The sequence below is a fragment of the Mytilus californianus genome, unplaced genomic scaffold (genome assembly GCF_021869535.1).
Source record: "Mytilus californianus isolate M0D057914Y unplaced genomic scaffold, xbMytCali1.0.p SCAF_10, whole genome shotgun sequence".
In the NCBI taxonomy this organism is placed as follows: domain Eukaryota; kingdom Metazoa; phylum Mollusca; class Bivalvia; order Mytilida; family Mytilidae; genus Mytilus; species Mytilus californianus.
Window position 1 is genome coordinate 4,543,007 of NW_026262582.1, and position 14,389 is coordinate 4,557,395.

At 31.7% G+C, this 14,389-nt stretch overlaps 1 protein-coding gene across 2 annotated transcripts in view; it reads right to left on the reverse strand.

The window, feature by feature from the left end:
* The window catches only part of LOC127717487 (protein PALS2-like), a 35,926-nt gene extending 25,337 nt beyond the window's left edge, over nucleotides 1–10,589 (reverse strand). For both annotated transcript variants that reach the window (XR_007989203.1, XM_052223154.1), the window contains exons 1-7: nucleotides 10,501–10,589; nucleotides 7,556–7,616; nucleotides 6,177–6,298; nucleotides 3,661–3,813; nucleotides 2,967–3,122; nucleotides 1,871–1,949; nucleotides 1,463–1,611 (exon numbers count right to left, since the gene is read on the reverse strand). Coding sequence is in view for 1 of the 2 variants with exons in the window: in XM_052223154.1 (XP_052079114.1) it covers nucleotides 1,463–1,611; nucleotides 1,871–1,949; nucleotides 2,967–3,122; nucleotides 3,661–3,813; nucleotides 6,177–6,298; nucleotides 7,556–7,595 (699 nt within the window). In the remaining variant the exon portion in view is untranslated. The remainder of the gene's footprint in view (nucleotides 1–1,462; nucleotides 1,612–1,870; nucleotides 1,950–2,966; nucleotides 3,123–3,660; nucleotides 3,814–6,176; nucleotides 6,299–7,555; nucleotides 7,617–10,500) is intronic.
* Nucleotides 10,590–14,389: the final 3,800 nt, after the last annotated feature.

Consider the following 14,389-nt stretch of genomic DNA (forward strand, 5'->3'; position numbering starts at 1 on the left):
CCATTAATAATTGATTTACCAGAATAGAAAATTTAATCCTTGTTATTATAAAAAAAACAAGCTTTAGTCTTCTTTAACTATTTTATTTATTATATTTATTAGTCAACACCCAGATTCCTATTTAAATAATTTATTCGGACACCTCCTTTAAAGTTCGGGAATTATACAATTTAAACTGCCACATCGATTTACAAAATCTTACTGACTGCACAAGCTTTAGAGAATGGCTAGAAATACGACGCAAAAGTAAAGACGGCTAATCATGAATAGTGTAAAACTTTGATCTTCATGTATTGATTGACACAATTCGTAAAATATGTTTATAAAAACACGATTTTCATTAAAATTTCAAACATGGAAATAGAAAGGCAATATCTTTGTTATGATACAACGAGTGTCAACAAATCTGTTATTTCTATTATATGTAAATTTATTAACAAACAAAATTTAAAATAGTGCTGGGTCATAGAATATTGACGTGAAAAGTTTTTTTTATATAAAAACTAGGAATCGAAAGATGATCACTGCGTTATAAATATTGTAAAAAAAACAATTGTTTCAAAGAGATTAACGGAAAATATATGTCAAAATAGAAAGCAGGGATGATCTGGCTGACCAAATTGTTTTACTTGCGAGAAATGTTTGACAGGTATGAATAGACGTAGAGGCTCCGACGGGGAACGTGGTCTCGAAAGGAAAATAACAGTTTATTCACAATGCCTATATTCAATTTGTTTATATACTTTATAAATATGATATGTTGGCCTTATACTTAGAATTGTGTTTCTATTAATAACTTTAAGGAACAGGACGTTAAAAGGGGGAAATATTGTAACCATCAACGAAAACCCGTATAATTTACGGGATTGATGTCTCAACATTTTGATTAAAACTTCGATTGAAAACAGTCCTGGTTGTTATAATTTTGAATAAAATGAAATATTTACGGTTTACAAATACAAATACGAATAGTTTATTGGCACAAACACAATTATTATAATTGGCAACACATTTTTACAGTACATTGTTAAAAATCGTCTTTCTTTCATTTTCAAGTTAAAAAAAAGTTGATCCCATATTCATGATATTAAATTTTAATTTTTATTGTAATTTTTTCTTTTTGAATATAAAACAATATTTTACATTTATTATCTATCCTCCATAAATACTAAAATATCTGTACAGGTAAAATTTAATTCTAATCAAGCTGGTACAGATTGATTTACGACCTTCCACTCGGATATTGTACAGGTTGATATCACAGCAGGTGTTAATTACACTCAGACAACTGTCCGGCCAGTCTGACATCTAGACGGATTAAGACATCCATAATAATAAGTCTCTACCCGTACTGTACATGTATATTCATTGTTCTAAAATAAACCCTTTTAAGCCCTATGTATGGATTTATGCTAATATCATGTCACAAATGGGTATTTACATTAAGTTAAATTATTACTACCTGTGTCTTAAAATTAATATCCTGCATTGTTGGTACAATTTTAAATGTGATTTCACTCTCCGCCACTCTGATAATATCCATCAACTGTTCTGGCGTGGCTACAGGTATCCCATTCACTTCTTTTATGATGTCGTTAACATGTAACATACCTGTATAAAACATATTGAAGCAGGTGAGATTTTCAAATATGATATAAAATTAGTTGAGAAGTACTGAAAGTCAAAATTTTTTGCACATGCTCACTGGACACAATTCACTACCTTGTACAATGCAATTGAGTGAACTACATGTACTAGCAAACATTATTCTAAGTTGTATTATGCATGCAGTGAACTTAACATTATATTGATTTCCTTTTGAATATTAGAAACACACAAAATTGTACATATAAAGGGTATTCCTACTAACCTTGTTTATCAATGACACTACCAGCTAAAACTCTGGCAATTCTCAAATTAAAATTCTCATCTATTTTCACTGTAATACCCTGTAAAATAATAAAGAATTCTACAATAATGGTTTTGATTTAAGATCCTATATGTTGTGTTTAATGTAAAATAAAGGTTGATATGAAATGGAAGAGAAAAGATATAGTGTATTAATGATTATTCATGACACAAAATCCCTACATCATGTACATGAACTAAACAAAACACAAAGTTAAGTAATTAAACACTGTATGAGATGCTTTCCCTGTACTCATATTTTGTGTGTTTCTAAAAATGCCTATGCAATATGGGAACTGTGTTCAATGGTATATAGTTGAGTAACAAAAACTTTGTGAAATTAACAATCAATTTTGAAATACCTCTCTGACGACATCAATACAAACATGTTCAAAGTCCTCAGATTACCAGAGTCACCTACAATGTTAACTTAATTTACAACACTTTGGATGTTTCTTTTTTATTCTGCAATCTACACATATGGTTATTTGTGTCATTGTTTGTTTTTCGTTAGTTTTTCTGTTTTGTGTACCTTTTTCATAGAAGTTAATTCAAATATCCTTTTAATTCAAATTTATATTCGTTATTTTCTTTACACTATACATGACCGTGGAAAACTTAATAACATGCCTGCTAATTGCATAATCCTGTTATATCTGTAAGAATTTAAAACATAAGCCATTTTTTATCAATTTTCATCTTTTTTTTAATATATTGCCCTGTCCATAGCATACTTTTCTTAAATAAAATATTTCAGTCAAAAATGGATAGCATCAATATCATAATGAAAAATAGCAAACACGATCATGAAAATAGTATATACAAAACTATCACTGATTTCAAGGGAAATAACTCACAAAGAAAATTTCAAGGGAAATAACTCAAAAAGAAAATTTCGAGGGAAATAACTCACAAAAGATAATTTCAAGATAAATAACTCATGAAAGATGATTTCAAGTCAAATATCTCACCAAAGATGATTTCAAGGGAGATATCTCACCAAAAATAATTTCAAGGGAAATAACTTGCCAAAGATAATTTCAATGGAAATAACTCACCAAAGATGTTGTTTTATCCTTCTTGATACTGACAAGTCTAACATGGTCTGCTACAGCACTGAAAACTGGTGGAGGAGGCTGAGCTAGCTTGTTAGTTTCGTATAATTCTTCTTCATAGTTTTTGTCTGCTACATCATCATAGGCTTTCATCAAAGCCTAATAAAAACAAAGATTATTTTCAGTCTTCATTTTGGATTTCTTCACATTACAACAATTAACCTTTATCAAAGTTAAAACACTCTTTTTGTGTGATTGTGATAACTTTTTTGCAATAATCTATGCATTACAGAACACACTTAATTTTTATTTAGATTGTCATTAAATTGTCAAAATTCTGCATTACCTTGAAAATATCTACTGTACATGTGGAATCATTTATTTAAGTGGGTACCATATTTCGTGGATTGAGGAAAAGTTTTTTCGTGGATATTTATTTTTGTGGATTTGCTAAAGTCTTAATATAAGCCTAGAAAACTGATTCTTTGTTTTGAACATCTAAATTTGTGATTTACCCGTACCACAAAAATTAGTACTCTACTAATAATAATGAATCTACAGTGATGGTTAAAGGCATTTTAATTGAATTGTGATAGCTGCTTTTGAGCTCTGGTTTGAAAGAAAACGTTGAAGACAAGATCATTGTTGGAGCAGGATGGCAATATTTCCTCAACATCTTTTTGTTGTATAAACCTACCCCAATATGAGGATCTGACAATATCTCGTCTAAGTCTCTTCCATTGGCGGTTCCTACAACTTTCTGTATGACATTGGCAACATCTGCTAATAACTTCTCTCCTCTAACATCACTGGGAGGATTGGATAACGGAAGCTGCAGCTCATCATCGGCCTATAACACAAAAAATATATTTTAGTCTTTTATAAACATTTGTGTAAAAGAATTAAAAAAAACTAGAGGCTCAAAGGAGTCTGAATTGTTCACCTGGAGATCAGTATAATTTGCAACCATTCGTGCCACACAACACGAAATGATGATTTTTTTGTAGATAGTTTCCCCATCAGCAATTTTATAATTTTTGAAAAATTTTGCACTGTAGTTTCAGAGGAGAAGAAATTTAAAAACTTGACAAATCAGAATAAAAAATTGCCTCTGGTGCCCATGTTTTTTAATAATCTGATCAAAAGAAATATGAGTAACTTTGATAGACACCTTTCAAAAAATTATTCCTGCCAAGTTTGGATCAATTTTGCCCAGTTGTTTCAGAGGAGATGAAGGAAATGGGATTTCCCATGGGCTTCAATGGAAACCTATTTACTACTGTAGCCAACAGGTATGCCATGTAATTAGATATAAGAAGATGTGGTATGAGTGCCAATGAGACATCTCTCCATCCAAGTCAAAATTTATAAAAGTAAACCATTATAGGTCACAGTACGGTCTTCAACACGGAGCCTTGGCTCACACCGAACAGTAAGCTATAAAGGGCCCCAAAAAATTACTAGTATAAAACCATTCAAACGGGAAAACCAACGGTCTAATCTATATAAAAAACGAGAAACGAGAAACACTTATGAACCACATCAACAAACGACAACTACTGAACATCAGATTCCTTTAATCACCATTAAAGGAGGATTTTTGTATAGGGTCTCCCAATCATTAATCCTATAAATTTTGAGAAGAAATACAAAAATTTGACCAATCAGAATCAAGAATTTTCTCATCTCTTCATGCTTGTGATCTGAACGAAACTAAATGAGGTCTTTTAAAGGACACTATTCCAAACATAATTGTTACAGAATTTGGTACAATTTGACCAAGTGGTTTCAGATGAGATGATGAATTGTCTAATGACTGAAGTAAAGTGATGACAATACTTCATATGGCCCTATATGGACCAGGTGACCTCAAAAGTCGGTGTTGCCACAATATAACACAAGCACCTCCAGTCAACCAGACAGAAATTAATACATACATGTATTCATGGTATTTATGAAATAAGATTATTCGTTCAAAATAATTTTTTCAAAAGAGAACCGCCTTAGTGTTTCCTACAGGAGGTTTTGGCGTGGTATGGCGCCCTGCCATATTTTCTTGACACCCTGCCCTTTTTAGGAAAAAAATTTGGTGCCATGCCCCTTTCTGTTGTATTTTAGAACATCCCGCCGTAGTTTAATATTGGTTCTGTAATTCATCTTTTAGCTAGATCATTTCAAGTTATTTCCATTGGAACGAAATCAAAATTTTAATGACCGACATTTTATTGAATTTCGTAATTATGTTTGAACAGTTTTGAAGCGACAGAGTACAAATACAATTCATGATTAAATCTAATAGGGACAACATCGATTTGTACCTCTACGAATTTAAAATGTAGAAAATTTAAAAGGGAACCAGACGATCATTTGAGTTATAATTTTACGATGCATGGGATGAACATTACTACTAATTACTAAAACAATAAGTCAATATTATGTTTGTTTATATTTTCTATTTATACTATTCGGTCAGATTGGGTGTGAATTTACGACGGCTTTCATAATGTTGTTATCTTAATAAAATTAAAGTAAAGAATATAGCTGATATAGTTTAGAATAAAACAAAAAATCAACGACGTTTCAATAAAAAAAAAAAAAAAAAACCCAGTTGGAAAAAAGATGCAAAGCAGAAGAATATGTATAGTGAGCCTTGCTATACAAATCTTTGAATATCCTTAAACTATTTGTACAGTTATGAGCCAAGGTAGCTTTGATTGGTATAAACATGCGAGATCCAAAAGGTATTTGGCACTTCTTTTGTGCATCTAAAAAGCAATGCATTGCACATGCACTTGGTCATACAAAGTCCACTTTCACAACATATCCTTAGACAATCAGTCTCAGTGATCCAGTATTAAAGTTTATAACTGGAGTTATTGATTGAAATGATGCAGTTGAACACTGAACATGATCAAGATTCTATTAGCTGAGTCTAGAAGTGATAATTTTATTACAAACAGGAATAAAATTAACAACCTTTATTCCTTACCAATAAATATGAAACAATGGTATATTCTATTAAATCCCTATCCATTACAGTGCCTTTATATCTATGTAAAGAGTGCCCTAAAAGTGTAGTCCTCCGCGCAAGGGTGCCCTTAAAGTGTAGCCAATCACGCTGAGTGCCCTCTGAGAAAAAAATTACCCTGCCCTTTTCAAAAGCTGCAGGAAACACTACATGCACTATGCCCATTGACGTATAGAGACTTTTACCTGTGCAATTTTTTGAACAACAGGATCTGTTAAAAAACTTTTCAGAAAGTCAAGGTCAGCGTCACGTGCACCTGTTCTATCACCAATGTCATCAAGCTGTGATCGTAGGTCATGGAGACAATCTAGAACATACACATTGGTAAAATTAAGTGAAAAAATCCTTTCATTGTTGAAACAATGAAAAAATTAACTATCATCATTGTTTGAAGATTTTTGAAATTATCAATCTTTTTTTTAATATTTTTATTTAATTACGAATAAGTAGGTACTGTAGACTTTGCCAAAACCTGCAACAACATTTATTGAGGAGAAACAATATTTTATTTCACTAGTTTTAAAAGAATGCAGCCTTTTATAGTCGACTTTACGGTATGGGTTTTTCTTATTGTTGAAGATGAAGGCTGTACGGTCATGACAGTTGCCTATAATTGCTTACAACACTTCTTTTGAACTCTGGTGGATAGTTGCCTCATTGGCAATTATACCACTTCTCCTTATTTTTATAACAAAGTTTTACACATTCAAACATTTATTTACTCGTATTATAAGTTCACTGTAAATTTTAAATGGTAGATGTGTACAAATGTGTATATCTATTGAGAGTTTGAGACTCAATAGTCTCTCATAAATCTTTTTACCATTGGTGCATACATTGGAAATATTTTTATGTGGTGAGAATCTAATATATATTGAATCTGAATCTACTTTTACTTCTTTATTTCTTAACTAGATAAATCACACTCTGTGTCATTTTTCCAAAACAATATTGTGCAATACATGTTTTTAATGTGTCCTCCAAAACAATTTAAAATATCAAAATACTAAAGAGGAAATGTTCTATTAGCATCTATTCTTGTTGATGAAGTTGACACATATATAGTGTAAAGTTAACACTGAGGGTGTGAACTTCATGATGAAGTCTTCATCAATAAGAAGCTAATCCCAATTCACAACATCAGTGTAAAGTAAACACTTAAGGTGTGAAACTCGTCAACAAGAGGCTTATCCAAATTCACAGCTTCAGTGTAAACCAAACAGTGTAATAAAACTTCCTAAAAATTTATTTCTGATAGGAACTGTGTACCTCGGCCATGCTGGCACTAAATTTCGAGAGAAAATTGATCTGAATTCAACTAGTCTATATGACACTATAATTAGTATTATACATTACATATAAAATCATTACATGAACATAAATCACTGGAATACGTCAAATTTAGATATTTTATCTGTACACAAGTCAAAACAATAACAACAATGCTAGAAAAATGCAAAAATATATCATTGCCAAACAGGCAAGAAATGACTACTATTTTTAAATGCTAAAAATTGTTTGGTACCATGAAAACCAGTTAACAGTATTAGATAAGGAACATTACCAAGTGCAGTCTCTTGACTGTCAGTCGTTGCAGCTGGCATTGTTACACTTTAAATTCACATCTGAAAGTACAAAACTGAAATTATTAGAGAATAAATAAACATAAAAATTAAAACCAGGGTTTACACTAAGGACAGTCCTCAAGTCCTGGACTCGTCATTTTCTTAACTGATGAGTCCAAAGATGCTTCAGTGTGTACAATGTTGTATCAATTGAGCCAAGATTAGTGTTTGATTGTACAGTATTTACTCCTCATGTCACTGTTATGACTGAAAAAAGTGTGCCTGTGCTGGAGAAAAAGTACATTGTATATTCAAATACATGTAGATCGCTTAAACATTGTTAAACTTCAGATTTTTTCTCTTAATTTTGTGAAAGTTGTAAATCCACATTTGATACCTCGCAGTTAAACAGAATGAAATTTTGGAACAACTTTTAATTTAATTTGAAGAAAATTCTTCGCTGGGCACAGCTTGATATGACCGCAGAGGTCGAACCCTGAACAGTTGGGGCAATTATGGACACAACATTCAAGCTTGATACAGCACTGAATTTGGATTGTGATTAAATATTTGACACAGCATAGGTTTCTGACACAGAATGAATGTGGTCTAAGAACTTTAAAAATTTTAATTTACCTATTCAAACCATTTCATTATTGTTTGCTTTTATATATAAATCAGAAATAACCAATTTAAAATGGAAAATTTTAAAGAAAAAAAAAAATCTCTCCCCCAAATTTTTTGAACCCCCTTATGATTCATCACATCCAAACTCAATCCCAGCCTTCCCTTTGTGGTATGGTACCTTGCAGTACAATTTCAGAGAGATCCATACACTTGAACACAAGTTATTGTCTGGAAACTAGAAAAATGCTTGTTTTTAGGCCCCAAATTCCTAATTGTTTAGGGCAATTACCCCCAAACTCAAACCCAGCTTTCCCTTTGTGATATGGAACCTTGCAGTACAATTTCATAAAGATCCATACACTTACACACAAGTTATTGTCCTGAAACTAGAAATGCTTGTTTTTTTTCGCCATTTTTGGCCCTTAATTCCTAAAATTTTGAGGCAATTACCCCCAAAATCAATCCCAGCCTTCCCTTTGTGGTATGGTACCTTGCAGTACAATTTCAGAGAGATCCATACACTTGAACACATGTTATTGTCTGGAAACTAGAAAAATGCTTATTTTTGGCCCCTTATTCCTAAATGTTTTGGGCAATTACCCCCAAACTCAATTCCAGCTTTCCCTTTGTGATATGGAACCTTGTAGTACAATTTCAAAAAGATCCATACACTTACACACAAGTTATTATCATCATATCATGAAACTAGAAAAATGCTTGTTTTTTGCCCCTTATTCCTTAAAATTTTGGGCAATTACCCCTAAACTCAATTCTAGCTTTCCCTTTGTGATATGGAACCTTGTAGTACAATTTCAGAAAGATCCATACACTTGCACACAAGTTATTATCATGAAACTAGAAAAATGCTTGTTTTTTGCCCCTTTTTTGGCCCCTTATTCTTAAAATTTTGAGGCTATTACCCCCAAAATCAATCCCAGCATTCCCTTTGTGATATGGAACCTTGTGGTACAATGTCAGAGAGATCCATACACTAACACACAAGTTATGTCTGGAAGTTACAAAAATGCTTATTTTTGGCCCCTTTTTCCTTAACTGTTGGTACTATAACCCCCAAAATCAATCCCAACCTTCCTTTTGTGGTATTGAACCTTATGGTAAAATTTCATAGAGATCCATTCACTTAAACTAAAGTTAGAGTGTGAAAACCAATGTGTCTTCGGACGATGACAACGTCATACCAATATACGACTGCAAAATTTTTTGCTGTCGTATAAAAACATGACATTTAAGAACCTATGATGTGTTCATGTATAATTCTTTGACAGAAAATGCAACATTGAAAACATGGTGGGTCAATGAACAGCTACTTGAAGATCAAACTTATTTTTCGACCCTTAAATTTGGTTTAAACTTACAAATATACTTGTTTTCTGTCTAATACCTGGAGAAGATAGGTTAGGTACATGTTGGTAAAATTAGGAAGAAATTAAATGGTGACCTGTCATGACTGTTAAGATTTTGATCCACTGAAAATTTCTCTTGATTTTCAAGTTGTTTATCTGTATTCATATGCTGATTTAGAAATAATATTCTATACCCAAAGTGTGTCTAAAACTACTTTGTTTAATAATAAGCTTACAAAATTATATTGCCAAGTATAACCTATTTCTGAAGGTAGTGCCCAACCTTTCAAAAACCATACACCAATTTTTGTGATAAACTTTATCAAGATTCTATTGGCCTGTAGTAGAAATATTAGAAACCTGATAATAAATTTACAAGCCTGGGCAGAGCCCGGCAGACTGGCCTGAGCTAAACGTGAAGACTGCATACCTTGCCAACCCTGATTTGTTCAACAAATGTGTCAGTTAAAACTGTAAAAGTGAAACAGATTTTTATATCATTTCGTGCACATATGAGATGAACAAGAACAGAAAGTTGTACTTGAACCAAAATCATACAATCAATGTTGCATGAAACAAATAGAACAGGAACCACCCTAAAACAAATATGGTAAATAAATCTAGGACAAACACAAAATAAAAACGGATATCGTTCGCCAAATTACCAGCTGCATATGTACAAATTCAAAAAGTTAGGATAAAGTTTATTGTCATGTCCTCTTTTTCAGTCAATTTATCCTTTTTTGAAAGCAAAACATGTGTTCAATCGGGCACTTCCGGGTTATAATGTTTACATTTAACAGCCATTTTCCAATTTTGCCTTACCTGTCGCCGGTGTGTCATATTTACAAGAATTTAATCATAATTTCAACATTTTTTTCGTTCAAATGTACTTAAAGTGCAAAAGAAACAATAGTTGACATATGCATATCTGTGTTAATTTACTTATTTACCTGTTTGAATACTTGTCTAGAGTAAAATGACGCGGTTTTCACCTGTGAAATATTTGTGACATTTATCCGACCAAAGTCGTTTGTAACCCCATCTATGATTGGCTGATAATAATTTCGCGAATTTTTGTATCTTCCGATGTTAAAATCAGAGATGTTCCAACTAGCAAAGTAAAAAAAACACCCGCGGGTGTTTTGAAAACACAATATTTATTAAGTAAAAAATAATTTGGTTGCAGGCAGTCGCTAACATGGTTTTGCTGTCCGTGTTATGTTTTTTTTTACTGTTGTTTGTCTTTCGCAGTTTTTATTTTTATCATAACGAGAAATCAACACATGAAAGACCACCAAATTATCCAAGAAGATCTGAAAGCTCTTGAAGTATATGGGCGTTTTTCAATAAAAACGTGATTTCTTGTCCCAGCCACTTTTTAAAAAAATGTGTTTGATCTTTACAAGTAATTTTTTGTGCAGTCAGTACATTTAATTAGATATAACATTTTTAAGCAAAGAAACATACTTTTTTTAGAGGGATTAATAAGATATTGATTCCTGAATGGTTCAAAATAATCAAAATGGCATGTCTATAGACCTCCTATTCAACATTCATACTCAAATATTGTAATAAAAGGTAGAAATAAATGTTATTTTTACTTAATATAAGTTCTTTAATTATTCAAAAGTATGTTTAGAGCCAACATATTTTAATAAACAGTTTTTGACAAAGGATTTTTTATTTTAGAAGGTGTGTCCCTGAAATTCCTGACAAAATGTCCACTACGAAACGAAGTCATTACATTTTGCTAATAAACAGTTTTATAAAATTAATGTTTGCAAGATGTATAAACATTAGGGTCTCACAATAGAAGTGATGCTTTTATAACGACAGTTAAATTGTTGGCAAAAAAAATTGAGCACATCAAATGGACCAGAGTGATACCGTATTTTTTAATGTCCACTACGAAACGGGTCAAATCTCCTTCAGTATCTGGTTTTAAAATCATGAAAAAAATATCAGTGTACAGCTTTTTATGTGCTTTGATGAACAGAATCATTTTTGTTACTATTACAATATAGGGATTGTGGGGAAAAAATCAAACATGTGAATATGTTCACTACGTAATGGTCAACTACGAAACAAGTATGAGAGAAAAACGTTTCGTAGTGGACACTACCACTACCATGCAGTCGTTTTTTACTGTTTTTTCAATTATATTCGTGCAAAACAAATACCAATGGTTAATTTCATGTAATTTTCAGTATGTTTTTATCAACATAGAATAGGGTTGATGTCAACTACGAAACTTTTTGTCAACTACGAAACGGTTTTGTCAACTACGAAACTCATCAAAATGTCCACTACGTAACATGAGTTGTACCTTCATATGTGAAGTACTGTCTAATCTTTATCGATAAAAAAAAAATGGTTCTCCAATTCAGAAAAATGAGATCTTTCTAGTATATAAAGGAAAACAAACTGGAATGTCAATAGGAGACATTAAAATGCCATACGATGTGCGTTTAGAAGCAGTTTCGTAGTGGACAAATGTCCCCTACGAAACAGTACATAAATTATGAAAAAAATATCATTTTGAAGAGTATTTAAGATTGCACATTTATTTACAAACAGGTCTGTAATAGAGGTATTCAAAATAACTCTTGAAATAAAATTTTAGACAAGTTGATTTTCCATTTTTTTTAGGTCTGAAATTCAAACTTTTATTGAAAAACGCCCATATATGGGAATGAAATTTAACGTTAATAAATGATACATTAAAAGTAATATAACAAAAATACCGAACTCCAAGGAAAATTTAAAACGGAAAGTCCTTTATCAAATGGCAAAATCAAAAGCTCAAACACATCAAACTGAAAGACTTAGAATGGAAACTTGACAACTGTCATATATTCCTGAATTAGTACAGGCATTTCCTTCAGTGTAGAAAATGGTGGTTAAAACCTGGTTTTATAGCTAGCTAAATTCTCTCATAATGAGATTACACTTCAACTAGACAACCACGTATTCGAGCAGGTTCAAACAAACCCGTACAGTACCTAATTCTAAATATACTGCTATTCAACTTCGTACTTTCAATGATTTGGCCTTTTATTTTTTTCTGATTCGAACGTCACTGATCTGATACGTCTTCTGTAAACGAACCGCGCGTCTAGCGTACACAATTATAAACCTGGTATATTTCATGAGTTTTTTTCTTACTACACAGAAATGTTTTTTATTGATGGTTTTAATTTTAGATATGGATAAATTTTTTTCTCGTCAAAATTTATTTCCAAGTTGACTATTTCCATTTTGAAAAAAGTTTCTATTTTTTCGCCAAGGGTTTGTATAGTAGATTAATTCATAAATCTTTGTTGTTTCCAACAGTGAAAATCTATAGGAGAGCGAGTAAACTTTCTGAAAAATGTTTAGCTTCAAGGTCACGGGAGGCTCTTCCTATATAAAGGTATACACAGACATGTCACCAGTATGGGTCACTTTTTTGGAATGTGAAATACAAATGTATATCAATGGGGTGCAATTTCACGGAGGTAATATACCAATGGGTAGAAATTTATGTGTCAATGGGTCATTTTCATCTTCTGTTAACATGTCTGTTAAAACTGTGATCTATTTTCCTAATAATATATGAATGATCACATGTGGTTAACGTCTAAATAATATATGAATGATCACATGTGGTTAACGTCTACATAAGATATGAATGATCACATGTGGTTAACGTCTACATAAGATATGAATGATCACATGTGGTTAACGTCTAAATAAGATATGAATGATCACATGTGGTTAACGTCTAAATAATATATGAATGATCACATGTGGTTAACGTCTAAATAAGATATGAATGATCACATGTGGTTAACGTCTAAATAATATATGAATGATCACATGTGGTTAACGTCTAAATAAGATATGAATGATCACATGTGGTTAACGTCTAAATAATATATGAATGATCACATGTGGTTAACGTCTAAATAATATATGAATGATCACATGTGGTTAACGTCTACATAAGATATGAATGATCACATGTGGTTAACGTCTATAAATAAGATATGAATGATCACATGTGGTTAACGTCTATAAATAAGATATGAATGATCACATGTGGTTAACGTCTAAATAATATATGAATGATCACATGTGGTTAACGTCTAAATAAGATATGAATGATCACATGTGGTTAACGTCTACATAAGATATGAATGATCACATGTGGTTAACGTCTACATAAGATATGAATGATCACATGTGGTTAACGTCTAAATAAGATATGAATGATCACATGTGGTTAACGTCTAAATAAGATATGAATGATCACATGTGGTTAACGTCTAAATAATATATGAATGATCACATGTGGTTAACGTCTATAAATAAGATATGAATGATCACATGTGGTTAACGTCTAAATAATATATGAATGATCACATGTGGTTAACGTCTAAATAAGATATGAATGATCACATGTGGTTAACGTCTAAATAAGATATGAATGATCACATGTGGTTAACGTCTAAATAAGATATGAATGATCACATGTGGTTAACGTCTACATAAGATATGAATGATCACATGTGGTTAACGTCTACATAAGATATGAATGATCACATGTGGTTAACGTCTATAAATAAGATATCACGAAAGCTGTGTAACACACATAAACGGGTTGTAATTTTTCTGTGAAATATATGAATGGGTAAGGATTTCGCATAAATCAATATATGAAAAGGGGGACGTCTGTACTCAAATTTGTACTTTAAGACCCCCGGGTTCAAGGTATGAAAAAAGACAACTTTACTTTTTGATGTAATTAATTTTCAAAATTAAGTTTCTTGATGGTTTTGATGACTTTTTAATTCACAA